Below are 14976 nucleotides of genomic sequence, written 5' to 3' on the forward strand. Positions count from 1 at the left end.
AAGAAAGAAAGAAAGAAAGAAAGAAAGAAAGAAAGAAAAGAAAGAAAGAAAGAAAGAAAGAGAAGGAAGGAAGGAAGGAAGGAAGGAAGGAAGGAAAGAAGGAAGGAGAATGATTGTTAAGATGTTAGTTTAGATCCTATTGTTTTCCTGCTCAAAAGAGCTCAAGAGTAATAGCTAAAAGCCTGATGGTGTCCTGCAAACTCCTGCCCAACCTGACTTTATTTCCTCTTCAATCTCACTCTGGCCCCCCTACAGTTGCACAAACCCTTCAGGCATACTCCTGCCTCAGAACCTTGGGGCTTGATATTGACATTGCCTGGAATATTCTTTCCCTAGACACTGTATGACTTGCTCCCTCACCTCCTTCAAATCTTGGCTGCAATTTTACCCAAGAAATGCCTCAACCACCTTATTTGAAAATGTCAGCCTAAAGTACAACTCAATTGCACTTCTCATGCCCCTTCCCTTCTTATTTTCATCATCAGCTTTTATTAACATCTAATCTACTATATCATTTACCCATTTATTCTGTTTATTGTCTGTCTCCCCCTAACAGAATATCAGTTCCATGAGGCCAAAGATTTTTGTACACTTTACTTCTGCTGTTTCCTTAGCAGCTGTAAGAGTGTTGGGCATGAAATAGGTTCTCAATATATATTTGTTGAATGAATAAATGAGTGAATATAGAATGACTGGGGAAGTGGCAGTTCAAATACTATTTCTCCATGACTATTATTAGTATTCTATCCTAAAAATCCAGGAAGAAAGTGAAGATATAGATGAGGACTGCACACATGTTAACAATAGGACATACAACCTTGCTACTTAAAGTGTGGTCCATGGACCAGCAGCATCAGTGATACCTGGGAGCTCATTAGAAATGCAGAATCTCCTGTCCCAGCCCAGAACTCCTGAATCAGAATCTGCTTTTTTTTTTTTTTTTTTTTGAGACGGAGTCTCGCTCTGTGGCCCAGGCTGGAGTGCAGTGGCCGGATCTTAGCCCACTGCAAGCTCCGCCTCCCGGGTTTACGCCATTCTCTTGCCTCAGCCTCCCGAGTAGCTAGGACTACAGGTGCCCGCCACCTCGCCCGGCTAGTTTTTTGTATTTTTTAGTAGAGACAGGGTTTCACCGTGTTAGCCAGTATAGTCTCGATCTCCCGACCTCGTGATCCGCCCATCTCAGCCTCCCAAAGTGCTGGGATTACAGGCTTGAGCCACCGCACCTGGCCAGAATCTGCATTTCAACAAGACCCTCTAGAAGGCTGATTGCAAAAACTGAAAAGCTTTGGTGTTGGGCAAGGGTCCCCAAACTTAAATGTGTATTAGAATCTCAACATCTTTAAACACTCCGGATGTGCAAGCCTCACTTCCAGAGACTGACTTAATTGGTCTGGAGTGAGGTCTAGATATAGGTCAGAGGTGAAGACAGGGACATGACTGATTTTCTTCATTATTTTTGGGTATAGAGCTAAGATTAAAAGCTTGTCTCTGTACTAGTCTTGATATAAACAGTAACTTGTTAATATGGATATCAACCAGTCGTCAACTATTCATCTTCCTCTTACTCCATAAGAGCAAATTTCAACTCCTCCTTTGTGGTTTCAAGTGAAATCATCAAGGTGGCCGCTGCTCATTCTCATGTCCACATCCGGGCTAGTTTTGTCACTATGCTGCAGGAAATAAACACAGCAGTATCTCAGCCTCTTGGAGGAATGGCTCCTGCTCTCTTTTCCAGCAGAATCCAGTGATTTTTGTGAGCAGAGAGCTTGGGAGAGAGTGAAGAGAGCTTCAGGGTTGGTCTCTGGCTGGGTGGATACAGGGAAAGCCCTGTCCACAGGATTCTAGGGAACACAAGGGTGCAGGCTGGAAACTCTCCTATCCTGCATTCGCACTCAAAGAGTTCATGGATGCCAACTCTTTGCACCTCTGTGTGCTCCTGCACTCACTGCCTGACACTGTCATTTCCTGGGTGGCTCCTCTGTAAGGGTGGGATGAGAGGTGATCTCTGAGTGTGAGCCCAAATATGAATCCTGAGCATGAACTTGAATCTGCAATTCAGGCCCCAAAGCTGCAGGATGGAAAGGCATGGAAGCATAATCGAGCAGCAACGGTTAACTGCCATCTAGGACAGATTCTGGAAGGGTGTAGAGAACATTGCCAGATTCTCATTGACCAAATGGGCTCTCTCTTGCAGATCAAGTCTCGGGTTCTCATGACTCCCTTAGCCCTCTCACCTCCACGGAGTACCCCAGAGCCTGACCTCAGCTCCATCCCTCAGGACGCAGCCACGGTCCCCAGCTTGGCGGCCCCACAGGCTCTCACAGGTAGGTCAGCAGAATGAACTCCAAGGCTGTGATGGTCTGTAGAGAACAGGGCAGCCACCATCTAATCGTTACTTTGTAGATTAAAGAGTTGTTGCTGAGATGCCTCAAATTAGGGATTTAGTGTGTTTGCCAGGCAGCAGACAGGATGACCAGAGTCTCTGAGAGCACCAGTTTACATGTCCCACAGCTTGGATTATTTAAAACTTGGTTTTCAGTGCAGCTTGGGTGTAGGTGGTTGCTTTGGTTGGAGGGAGGTGGATGGCAGGGGGACACAGAGTGGCCAGATGTTTCTTTTCAGAGCCAGGTTCCACTGATCCGTTGCACTGATCTAAGCCTGCTCACCTTAAACAGTGCTCTGGTTCCTGTGTTTGCTCTTCCAGATTTCCTAAGGGTCCCATTTTCCCTTAGTCTAACACACTATCCTCCAACTCAGTCAAGGTAGCAGGTATCCCAATCTCTGTCTCTGGTGGGGCATCCACCAACTGACAGTTTCATCATAATAGTAATGACAATCTGATGGTGTCCCTCTCTCACACACACACACACACATGCATGCACGCACACACACACACGTGCACACACACACACAGAGAATCCCCCTATGTCACAACCCCAGCCCCTCTCCCATCCCATTTAAATCCCTTCAGTCCCTCCCGTTGCTTTTAGATGAAGCCCAGACTTGTTAATCTGGCCGACAAGGCCTTGCAGGCTCCACCCTGTGGTTCACCCCACTGCTCTTCTCTCAGTCCCCAGGACTGGCCACAGGGTCTTAGCATATTCTCTCCCTCCATCTGGAGTGATCATCCCTTCAGGCCACCCTATTCCTCCCTTACATCTCAGATCAGGCATACTTTGTTCCAGAAAGTCCTCACGAACTTTCCTGCCAGGGTCCCCCAGATGGGCTCTCCTAGCCCCTCCCCATGTTTCTCACAGCCACAGTTTCACATGGTCTCACATCCGCTCATGGGATGATCTGAATAGGCCAGCTTCCCCCACCGGGACGTATGCTCTGTGAAGGCAGGGACTGCTTCATTTTGTTCAAGCTTTCTTTGTAGGGCATAGCATACTGCCTGCATGAAGGTCTCTTATTAGTTAGATTTTTCTTATCACCTGGGATGAGACCTGGAGTCTACCAGAGTGTCTTCCAAAAGACTTGATCCAAATTCCTGTTGCATCACTGGCTACAGTTTTTGAGCAGTCATCTAACTTCTTTAAGCCTCAGTTTCTTTATTAGTAAAGCAGTAATAATACCACCCAACCCACATGCTTGTCTTGAGACTATAGTAGGTGCTAAAAAAACAAAACAAAACAAAAAACTATTTCTCCACCTTTGCTGTTACTACTTAGTCTTTCCAAAATGCCATTGGTCTCCTCTTAAAGTCCCTCTTCAACACTCCTTTGCACCAGTGGCCTCTAAGGTAAGACGCTTATGGGAGGATGATGGGGAGTGAGAGGGCAGATACACAAGAGGGGTCATTAATGTATGGAAGACAATGTAACACCTACTATTCCTATTCATCTTATCTCATCCTTTTACAATTTCTATTTCTTGGATACGTTTTACAATGTATACAATGCTTATTAGACAATGCTGTACCATGTCATTGAAAGAGAAGGAAATAACTTTTGGGTCTTATTTCCAAGTTTTGGGTACTTTTTTCTCAAGAGGTTGGCCAGGGCACCCTTCACTTATTAAGGAGTCTGACCTGATGTCTGGGACAATGAAAAATCTTTAAGCAAACAGTCCAAAGACAGTCTGACCAGTTTGGCAACTGTTACCAAATTACAGGTGGTATAGGTAGTTGGGGGTTGGAATTTATTCATTGTCATAGAACAGACTGAAGTTGAACTTGTATAAACCAGGTCTGAATCCCTCACCCAACAGACCAAGCTAATTTTACTGATGACAACTAACTCTTTGGGCAATCTTCTCTGTACAAAATCTTTGGGCTAAAAAAGGATTTATATTTCTTTTCCTCTTTAATTGCAAAATTCATAAAGACTCCACTTCATTTACTGAAGTCTATCATATATGAAAACCAGTTTTGTAGACATTCTAACATTTTTATGTTTGTATATAATATTATATAAACAACATTTATATAATATTATATTATATAAATTAGATACTTTCCTGTAAAAAATTCACACAATACATTAATACAGTTAAGAATGTATATAACCTATAAATAAATAAACATGGTTTGGGACATGTGCCCCCCAATTTTTTATCAGTGGGATCTATTACCCTAAAAGTGTGGAGACCATTGACTGGGTTCACCTAAATGGGTTGTTGAATGTTTATTTTCTCTGAGATTGTAACTAGCACTGTCTGTAGAGCTTTGTTGAATACATAGTCTCCGGAGTGATCAGTGTCATCTTCATTTTTTTGTTCGTAGACGGTTAACAAAGAAATGGCGAAAACTGTCTATAGCTTGACAGCTCCTTTGGAGGAGGTAGAGGAGGTTTTGTTTGTGTACTTTCCCAGCATGGAAATACCTGTATACACACGGTCCATGTGGGCCACCATAATGGTCTTTAATTCAGATTTCAGTAGATCAGAGTGGACCCACCTATCCAACTGTTTCCAACCAAGGAAGTCCCCGAGTTCAGGCCCTGGCACTCGGGGTGTCTAACTCTTTTGCCTCTTTTACTTCTTAAGTTGGGAAGAATCCACCCCACTTTTGCCCTTTCCAGCTTTCCCAAGGCCAGGGCCCAAGGGACATGGCTGAGGCATCCCCCGTGTACACAGAAGCCTCCAGCTGGCCTGATGCGTGCCTGATGCCGAGGGCTTTGTGGCCTCTGTCTCTGCAGTCTGCCTCTACATTAACAAGCAGGCCAATGCGGGGCCCTACCTGGAGAGGAGGAAGGTGCAGCAGCTCCCGGAGCATTTCGGGCCTGAGCGGCCCTCGGCGGTGCTGCAGCAGGCTGTCCAAGCCTGCATCGACTGCGCCCACCAGCAGAAGCTGGTTTTCTCCCTGGTCAAGCAGGGCTACGGTGGCGAGATGGTGTCAGGTAAGGCCTGGGTTAGGTTGCACGAGGAGGCCATGGGTGTCTTTCTGCAGAGGAAGCAGCCAGACTCAGGCCTGGGAACAGCGGGTGTGGCCAGGGTCTGTCCTAAGTCTGCTGGGCTCCTAGGGCCTTTATGAGCCTGTGAGCTGAAAGCCTCTCTCAGGGCTCAAGGAGAGGATGATTCCACGCCTGGGTAAGAAGACTGGATTTCTGATCCTCATCTTGGCTCTTCTCCTTCTCCCACTTCCCACTTCCAACCCTTTGTGGGTTTTTTTGTTTGTTTTGTTTTGTTTTTCTCCACTTCAAAATATTTTTTGCTTCACTTCAAAATATATCCAGAGTCCAACCACCTTTCACCACCCACAGCAAACCTCCCTGGTTCTTTAAAAATCTAAGTCAGATCAGGCCGGGCGCGGTGGCTCAAGCCTGTAATCCCAGCACTATGGGAGGCCGAGACGGGTGGATCACGAGGTCAGGAGATCGAGACCATCCTGGCTAACACGGTGAAACCCCGTCTCTATTAAAAAATACAAAAAACTAGCCGGGTGTGGTGGTGGGCGCCTGTAGTCCCAGCTGCTCAGGAGGCTGAGGCAGGAGAATGGCGTAAACCCGGGAGGCGGAGCTTGCAGTGAGCTGAGATCCAGCCACAGCACTCCAGCCTGGGTGACAGAGCGAGACTCCGTCTCAAAACAACAACAACAACAAAAACAAAAAATCTAAGTCAGATCATGCCCCTCCCCTGCCCTAAAGCCTCCAATGTCTCCCGTCACTCCAAGTAAAAGCCCAAGTCCTTACAAAATCCCACAGGCCCTGTGTGACCTGGCCCTGGCTACCTCTCTAATCTCTTGGTTATTTCTCTCTTGTTCCCCATTCTGCTCTGGCCTAGATGACCTCACGGATGTCCTTTAGGTTCTACTCAAATGCCACTGTATCAAAGAATCCTTTTCTGACCCCTTGTCTAATATGTCAGCCCTTGTCACTCTCCGTTTGCTTATTTATTTATTTATTTATTTATTTTGAGACAGGGTCTTCCTCTGTCGCCTAGGCTAGAGTGCGGTGGCACTATCACGGCTCGCTGCAGCCTCCATCTTCCAGGCTCAAGCAATCTTCTGACCTCAGCCTTGCAAGTGGCTGGGACTACAGGAGCATGCCACCAAGTCTGGCTAATTTTTTACAATTTTTTGTAGAGATGAAGGCCTCACTATGTTACCTACGCTGGTCTTGAACTCCTGAGCTCATGCGATCCACCTGCCTCCCAAATGCTGGGATTACAGGCTTGAGCCATCACACCTGGCCTCTGTACTTCTGTACTCTGCTCCATTCCTTTTTCATAGCACTTACCACCAAAGAGGGCAGTGGGGAAACATCATGGTTTCAACTCCATCTCAGGGCATGTCTTGTTATTCAAGATCCTTCAGAGTCAGAGAAATCCCTCCTTCCATGGTCACAGCCCTCCTCCAGTTTTATCCCCTGATGTGATGTAATAGAAAGGGTACTTCACCTCTGTGGTCCCAAAGAACCCATAACCCTAGTGTAATCACGAGAAAAACAGACAAATCCAAACGGAGGGACATTTTACCCTGAGCAATACTCTTCAAAGCTGTTAGAGTGATGAAAAACAACGCAAGACTGAGAAACAGTCAGATCAAGGAGATGAAGGAGATGTGACAACTAAATGCAATATGGTCTCCTGGGTGGGATCACGACCAGAAACAGGACATTGTGAACAAACAGGTGAAATCCAAATACAGCCTGCTTAGCAACAAAACAAAAATGAACAAACGAAAAATCCTCACCAGGGCCAATTGACTTGAGGTTTCCTCCAGTGCCCGGCTCTAAGCTGCCTTCTCTCTGATTTTCCAGTCTCAGCTTCCTTTGATGGCAAACAGCACCTGCGGAGCCTGCCTGTGGTGAACAGCGTGGGCTATGTCCTCCGCTTCCTTGCCAAGCTGTGCCGAAGCCTCCTGTGCGACGACCTCTTCAGCCACCAGCCCTTCCCCAGGGGCTGCAGTGCCTCTGAGAAAGTTCAGGAGAAAGAGGAAGGAAGGATGGAATCAGGTAGGCCTCATCCTGCTTACCCCACCTGCAGGGATACCTGCCTGTCCCAAGTGTCTCTGCTCTTCCACTATGGAGGTAGCCATTGTAGCTCCTGGGAATTCTGCCACTGGAGCCCCATGGGCTGCCTGTCTGGGTGCCTGGGAAGTATTTAAAGCTGGCTGGGACAAAGGGGTGCCTGGACAGTCCCCACCCTAGGCTGCAGAGGGAAGCGGTCCCTCCAGCTATGAAGAGCTGACATTATAACTTTTAGGTCTATGTTATTAGAATTTAGACAATGAGACCACATCACATCATATATAACAAATAAGTTTCTTTACTCTCCTCTAATTGAAGCTCTGGGCATTTGTCATTGTTGAGTAGTTGCAGGACTACAAAACTAAGGAACTCATCCCAAAGAAACTAGGGCTGTAGAATTGATGATGTTGGTCCTGCCTGGGAGTCTCAGATGCCTAGCCATATGAATTAAAGGTGCAACGAAGTGTCTATTACTGCAGGGATTTGACTGGGCCATATATTAAATATGTCTTCCAGCAAAGGTTAGTGCTCCTTTCTCATCACAAGATGGAAAGTGGCCTAGGGGTTGAGCACCTGTTTGTACCATTAGCCACAGAGTAGCTCAGGATGGAAAAGTGGCCCTTAGGGAGGGTAGCAAGGCCACACGGGCATACATGACACAGTGTTGTCTACCCAAGGGGCTAGATGCCAATAGGAGGTGCTCCTTCTCCGCTGAGCAGTCCTGAGTTATAGGTCTGCAAAGAGGTGAAGGTGAATCTCAGGGATGGGTAGAAATGTTGCCTTTTGTCTGTCTCTGAACACAGAGTTGTTGGTATATGAAAAGCACACAGGCAGTACAACTGGAATCCAGTTATGATGTTAGTCTGCAAACATTGGTGAACCCTCTTCTGTTTCAAGCACTGTGTGAAACCCTGCCTTGGATAAGTCAAATGCATGAGCTTAGGAAAGTTTTTGAGAAATAGAGTAACTGTTACAAATAATAAAAACCAGATACATCTGCAGGTATGTGCTCACAGACAGGTTTAGCACATTCAACAAAAGGATACTTATCGTAAGAGAGGCTGTGTCTCCAACTCAAGGGGACAGCAGGGAAGCATAAATTTAGATTCTCAGCATAGCTTTTCTTGGATACTATCAAAATCTTTCCTACAATTTTGCTTTTATCTTTCTGAGTCCTGGGAAACAGGAAGAAATTTGGCCTCTACAAAGGCAGGCACCTAATTAAATATGGTTGGTGTGAGCAGATGCTATTTACTTTTATGTTCTTCTTGATGTCTCTATATATGTGAGCTTGGAGAAATCTCATCTCTCTCTGGGCCTAGGTTTCCTCTCGGTAAATGAGAGGTTAGAGTTGCTGATACAGAACGTTCTTCTGGTTCCGACAGTCTATCAATCTGGCCTCGCCTGTAAACCCTAGTTGACTCACAAACATATTCTTAAGCTATTTATCTTCTAGCGCGTGTTGCAATGAGAAAAGCAGAATCGTGTGATTTTACTTCTCAGATGCTTGCCTCATTGTTACATGGAACACACAGTGACCCATGGGACATCATCATAAAGCAACATAACCCATGTCTCCCATTGTCCTCTAAGTGTATCCTGTGGGACTAGTTCTTCCCCGACTACGGATGAAATTCAGGACAAATATTGGCTTTTCTGGCTCCTTTCAGGTTACAAAATGTTCTCTAGTCAATAATTGTCCAGGTCAGGGTGATAATTGAACTTTATTCTTAGTGAATCTATTATAGGTTTTTACATGTGGTTGCCATGCGGCTTATAAAAAATATGCTACAGATATAAAAAGTTATTTTAAAGAAATTACAACTTATTTTAGATCACACAGACAAGAATAGAAGCAAGGAAAAAATGAAAAAACAATCCTGCCGTTTAACTCCATCCCCCCTACATTTTGACTTTTAATTGCCTCTATTTATATGTTTTGATATTACCTATCTCTTAAGAGATTGTTCTAGCTATTATTGCTGTTGATAGCTTTGTCTTTTGGGCTTCATACCAGCTTTATAAGTGGATTAGACACAGCAATTACAGTATTAGAGTGTTCTGCGTTTGTCCGTGTACATAATGGTACCAACAGGCTTTGTACCTGTAGTGTTTTTTTCTTTCACATTGAAAAACTCCCTTTAGCATTTCTTGTAAGATGCCTATGATGGTGGTGAGTTCTCTCTGCTTTTGTTTGTCTGGGAGAAACTTTATTTACCCTTCATATTTGAAGGATAACTGCTTGATACAATAGTGTTGGATAACAGTTTTTTTTTTCTTTTAGCACATTGAAAATGCTGTTCCATTCCCTCCTGGCCTATATGGTTTCCATTGAGAAGTCTGTTGCCAGATGAATTGGGCTTCCTTCAAATGTCATTTGCTTCTTTTTTGTTGCTGCTTTTAGGATTCTCTCTTTGTCCTTGGCCTTTGAGAGTTTGATGATTATAATGTATGCCTTGGGGTAGTTTTATTTGTTAAAATCTGTTTGGTGTTCTCTGCCCTTCTTATACATGGATATTTAGATCCTTCTCATGTTTTGGAAAGTTTTCTGTTATTATTTATTTGAGTGAGCTCCCTACCCCTTGTTCTTGCTCGACTCCCTCTTGAACACTAATAATTCTTAGATTTTGTCTTTTGAGATAATTTTGTGTATCCTGTAAGTGATCTTCATTGATTCTCATCCCTTTTCCTTTTTTCTCTTTTGACCGTATTTCCGAATAATCTATCTTTGAGGTCACTAATTATTTCCTTTGCTTGATCTACTTCACTATTGAGAGTCTCTAATAAATTTTTTAGTTCAGCAAATATATTTCTTGGTTGGAATATTTCTGTTTGATTTTTGTAATTATTTCAATCTCTTTGTTAAATTTCTCTGATATATTTCTGAATTGCTTTTCTGTGTTATCTTGGAGATCAGTGAGTTTCCTTAAAACTACTATTTTGAATTCTTGGTCAGAGAGCTCACATATTACCATCTTATTAGGGTCAGTTTCTGGTCCCTTGCCTTGCCCATTTGGGGAGATCACGGTTTCCTGTTGGCCGTTGTTTCTTGTGGATATGTCTATGTCTTTGCATTGAAGGAATATTTGTTTCAGTCTTCTCTGACTTATTTGGCTTTTATTGGATATATATATATAGGTTCTACTGCTAGGTCACTATCTTTCGTTTTTTGGCTCTACATTGGCACCTTAAGCCCAGGTTTGCCTTAGCTCTAGTGAATGATGGAAGCACTGCCCTTTCCAAATGCAGGAGGTCCCAAAAAGGTATATCCCAGCAGTGTGGGAAGGCTGGCTGGGGGGAGTGCCCAGGGGATCTGTGGGACAAACCTCCTACTATGTGGTACTGCTTCACAGCCACGCTGATTTGAAATCTCCCTTGGGCAAGTAACTAAGCAGAGTTTCCAGGGCTGAGGATGGTAATTCCACCTCCCTGCTTTGTCTTTGGCTGTCCTCAGGGATATTTCTCCCTTCGGGCACTCTCAATGCTTCCTATGGATTAAGGCAAGGACAGGCTTCCTGCCATGGAAACCAAGATGGTGTGAAAGCTGGTTGTCTACCTTGATCTCACTTTTTCCAGTGTAAAAACAGTGAATTGGGAGAAATTTTTTTGCATGCTTGGTGCTAAGCAGATGGAGGGAGGGACGTGAACGTGGAAGTCAGATTCTCTTACCCTCTGCTCAGAGTTTTTTCACTTCTCTGTGGCCCCAAGCACTGTCTCCTCTTCATATTTGAGTTCTGGGATATTTCTGGTTATAATCTCAGTGCTGTATATTTGTTTTTGATTTTCTGTGATGGGGAGTGAAGCCAGCTAGATTCTATGCCACCAGTTTGGAACTTGAAGTCTGCCTCGGAACTTTCAGTTTCACTCAAAGACATAATGACTGCCCCACGCCCAGCTCAGGCTTGCTTCAGGCCAGTTGCCTGCAGCAATAAGGAAGGGCATGGTTGGCTTCTCTCCCAACCTTCCCCCTTATGTTATTGCCTCCTCCCATAGCTCGCTAACCTTGATGGTGGAACCCTTCACAGTGGATGGGGGAAGGAGGAGACACAAGAGATAGGGGAGTTTGTATGTGATGAATCTTGCTATGAGTTGGCATTGTGCTCTCTGCTTCTAACTGATGTTTAAAGCTGATTCTTCATCCTGTGGGCTTTTACGTGTATTCTTTGGTGACCCTACCATCTCTCACCTGCACTTGCATTGGCATGGACAAATGCAACTCTTCTCTAGCTGGTCATTTACAATTCTTTCCACAGTCCAAAGCCTCTGGGGGTAAATCTCTAGATTCAGCTGAAGCCCTCTTGCGCCTCCAGACTGTCCTGTGAAAAGGATCTAAGATGATCTTGCTGCAGATCTATGTCTTCTGATGGCCCACATCTGGTCCTTGAGAAGCACTCACACATCCTCTGACCAAACAAATTCTGGATGTATTGGTTGATCCCTGCAGACACCTCTCCTTTGCTCTGCCAGCCAACAGCCATCTTTTAGAGCTTGTCTCTTAAGCTCCAGAGGACAGATCTCAAGCTATTCATGTGTTCACACTGAAGCCATACACTGGATCGTTTTCTCCAAAATTTCTCTTCTAGTTAACCTGTTTCTCTGTCTCTACAACCTCGTTTGCAGGATGGTTGTGGGTAGTCATCTATTGGTGTAAAACTGGCTTTCCACCGTCTCTTTTTGCAAGACCCGCAGGGTGGTCTCACACTTTACTGTGGTATATGGTGTCTATTGTCTTGCAGCTCAGCTAAAATTTAACCTAAAATAGTTTCCTTTTAACATTTTATTCCAGGAGGATGACAGCCTTCCTTCCTAGAAGCTGATGTCTCCAGTTGAAAGCTAATTTTCCTCCCAGTCAGCTGGGAGGCTTGGAAGTAATGACCCCAGTTGTTCTCTTGAGCCCTTTCTCAGCTCATAACTACTTTGAAAAAATAAATTGCTCTAAATTATCCAACCTTGTGGCACTGATTTCTCAGCAGAGCTGAGTGCTGTGAATTTTGTTTGTCAGGGAGCTTTGGGGAAAGTGGAGGAAGTAGCAATGGCATGGTATGCTCTGAGCAGTACCCTCACCCTACAGGTCTTTCCCAGTCCTACAATGACACCATTAGAGAGTTTGCCTTTAGAGTAAGATGTTGTCTCTTTAAGATCACCTTGTCAAAGTTCCTTTAAACAACATGTTAAGTTACTAGTATGTTAGAGGATGAATTAGTTTATCATCCATTTTCTCACCATTGTGATAAGAAAGACATATGCATTTGTATGAGGGAAGGGTGGAGGTTTTTTTTTTTTTAATTTGAGGCTCCATACATCCATAGGACCACATTGTTCCTGAACAAGATTGTAAGGTCATGGGCTTATCTGAATCAGGACAATGCCGGGTTCTACTTGGCCCCAGGGTTGCTCTGTTCAAGTTGAAGAGTTCCAGGATTGGTGTCATGCACCTAAAGGGCTTGTTAACACTCACTGGAAAATTTCCAGAAGACAGTTAATCAGATGATAACAAGATGCAAAGCCATGACAGCTAAGGAATTATGGAAGGAACTGGGATGTTTTTGGAAGAAAAAAAGAGAAGATTTGGGAAAGATATGATTTTATGTTCCATAAAATCCATATGATTTTATGTTCCATAAAATCATATGGAACAGGTCCATAAAATCATATGACAGCAGGTCAGGTGGCTTTGTTCTCTGGGGTCCTGAAGAACAGAACTGAGACTAAGTAAGGTCTTGTCCCTCAAACTCTGGTCAGGGGCATTGCTATCACCCACCAAAGGCAAAAAACTCAGTGGTCCTCCCAGACTTTCAAACAACAGATCCCCAGGTGTTTTGAAGACACGCTAGAGAAGCATAGATTTAAGGAACACTCTCCCAGGTAGAGAACTTGGCAGTTAAATAAGCAGATGGAACTCTCGGAAGATAGTTCCCTTAGGAGTCAGGTGAAGTTGACATTGTAAAGAGCTTTGAAATGTCAAAGACACTCAGAACTTGAAGGGGCTGCTTGGGAGGTAGGTGATAATGATCTCCCCATTGTTGGTGACAAATATGTGTGACTTGTTAGGGTCATTAGTGGGAATGTTAGCCACCCAGAGGAATAGGAGCAAGATGTCCTCCCTGGTCCCTTACAGGCTGACAGTTCCGGGCTGGAGGTGGCAGAGAACAGCCCTGGACAGCAGGAGGGCAGGTTACCCTCAAAGCATTAGCAAGGGCATCCCAGAGGTGAAGGTACGGACACCAAGACAAAGTGGCTGTAATAGAAGCAAGACCTCTTCCCCTGAAGAAGAGGGAGGGCTTCTTCCACATCTCTTCCTCAGACCTTTGAAATATAAACTCTCACTTCTTTTTATTTTATTTTATTTTTTTTTTGAGATGGTGTCTGGCTCTGTTGCCCGGGCTGGAGTGCAGTGGTGTGAACTCGGCTCACTGCCACCTCCACTTCCCAGGTTCGAGCAATTCTCTAGCCTCAGCCTCCGAAGTAGCTGGGATTACAGGTGTGTGCCACCACACCTGGCTAATTTTTGTATTTTTAGTAGAGACGGGATTTCGACATGTTGCCCAGGCTGGTATCAACCTCCTCGGCCTCCCATAGTTATAAACTCCCTTTTCAAATGATCTTTTTCCTGTGCTTAGGGAAAATCAGCCTTCAGGCTTCCCCGCTGCCTGAATTCAGCCTGGAGGTTAGAGTTCTTGGCTTGAGACCAGGAACTTAGTTATTTCCTTCTAATTCTATTAGCTGACATCTGAATGCGGTTTGTGCTTGAGGAAGTAACACAGCTCCCTGGGCGCTTTAGGAGAATGGAGGCAGAAAGATGGATTTGATAACATTGGTGGCTCTGTCAGAAGTCATGAGATGACCATGGGGAAAATATTATCTTGCCTTTGAGTGTTAAAATTTAAAAGGACCTGAGTATAAACATGCTTTAGCTAGTGCTTCTCAAACTTTAATGTGCAGAGACCACCTGAGCATGTTGCTAAAATTCAGATTTTGATTCAGTAAAGTTGGGGTGGGCCCTGAAAGCCTGCATTTCTTTTTTGAAAAAAATTTAATTAAGTTAAATTCAATTTTGTATTTGTACAAGTTTGTGGGGTACAAATGTAATTTTGTTACATGCATAGATTGCACAGTGCTGAAGGTAGGGCTTTTAGGGCACCCGTCACCCAGATAATGTACATTGTACCCATTACATAATTCTCCTCTTCCCTTCCACCTGCTCACCATTACAAGCCTGCATTGTCTATCATTCCACAAGACAGTCTGCCTTTTGACAGGTGCCCAAGTGGTACTGGCGCTGCTGATACTGGTGCAGCTGATAGGGCGGGGACCACACTCTGAGTGATAGAGTGTGGGTGAGCTGGCAGAGCCCTGCTCACACAGAGAAACTTATTCGAAGTTATCAGTACAGTAAGTCTGTCTGTGCTAAGATGGTTCTTCTCTCCTATAAGTGTTGCCCCTGAAGATGATCCAGTGTCCAGTAGAGGTGTTCCATGGGCTGGAAAGGAAGCGAAGGGCATGAAGAGCAGAGTGGTTGGATTGAGGTGGCACTTGTATAAATCCGGAGGAGAAAGACAAGGCTTGC

At 44.6% G+C, this 14976-nt stretch overlaps 1 protein-coding gene across 9 annotated transcripts in view; it reads left to right on the forward strand.

Moving 5' to 3' along the window:
* The window catches only part of SCML4 (Scm polycomb group protein like 4), a 121657-nt gene that overhangs the window by 72846 nt on the left and 33835 nt on the right, over positions 1–14976 (forward strand). For 8 of the 9 annotated variants that reach the window (XM_023205951.2, XM_023205956.2, XM_023205950.2 and 5 more), the window contains 3 exons: positions 2195–2324; positions 5139–5339; positions 7200–7394. In XM_023205951.2, the coding sequence (XP_023061719.1) occupies positions 2195–2324; positions 5139–5339; positions 7200–7394 (526 nt within the window). Of the gene's footprint in view, positions 1–1660; positions 1794–2194; positions 2325–5138; positions 5340–7199; positions 7395–14976 lie in introns of those variants that run through there. The other variant, XM_023205959.2, reaches the window with a different exon arrangement.

Source organism: Piliocolobus tephrosceles, chromosome 5 (genome assembly GCF_002776525.5).
Source record: "Piliocolobus tephrosceles isolate RC106 chromosome 5, ASM277652v3, whole genome shotgun sequence".
NCBI lineage: Eukaryota > Metazoa > Chordata > Mammalia > Primates > Cercopithecidae > Piliocolobus > Piliocolobus tephrosceles.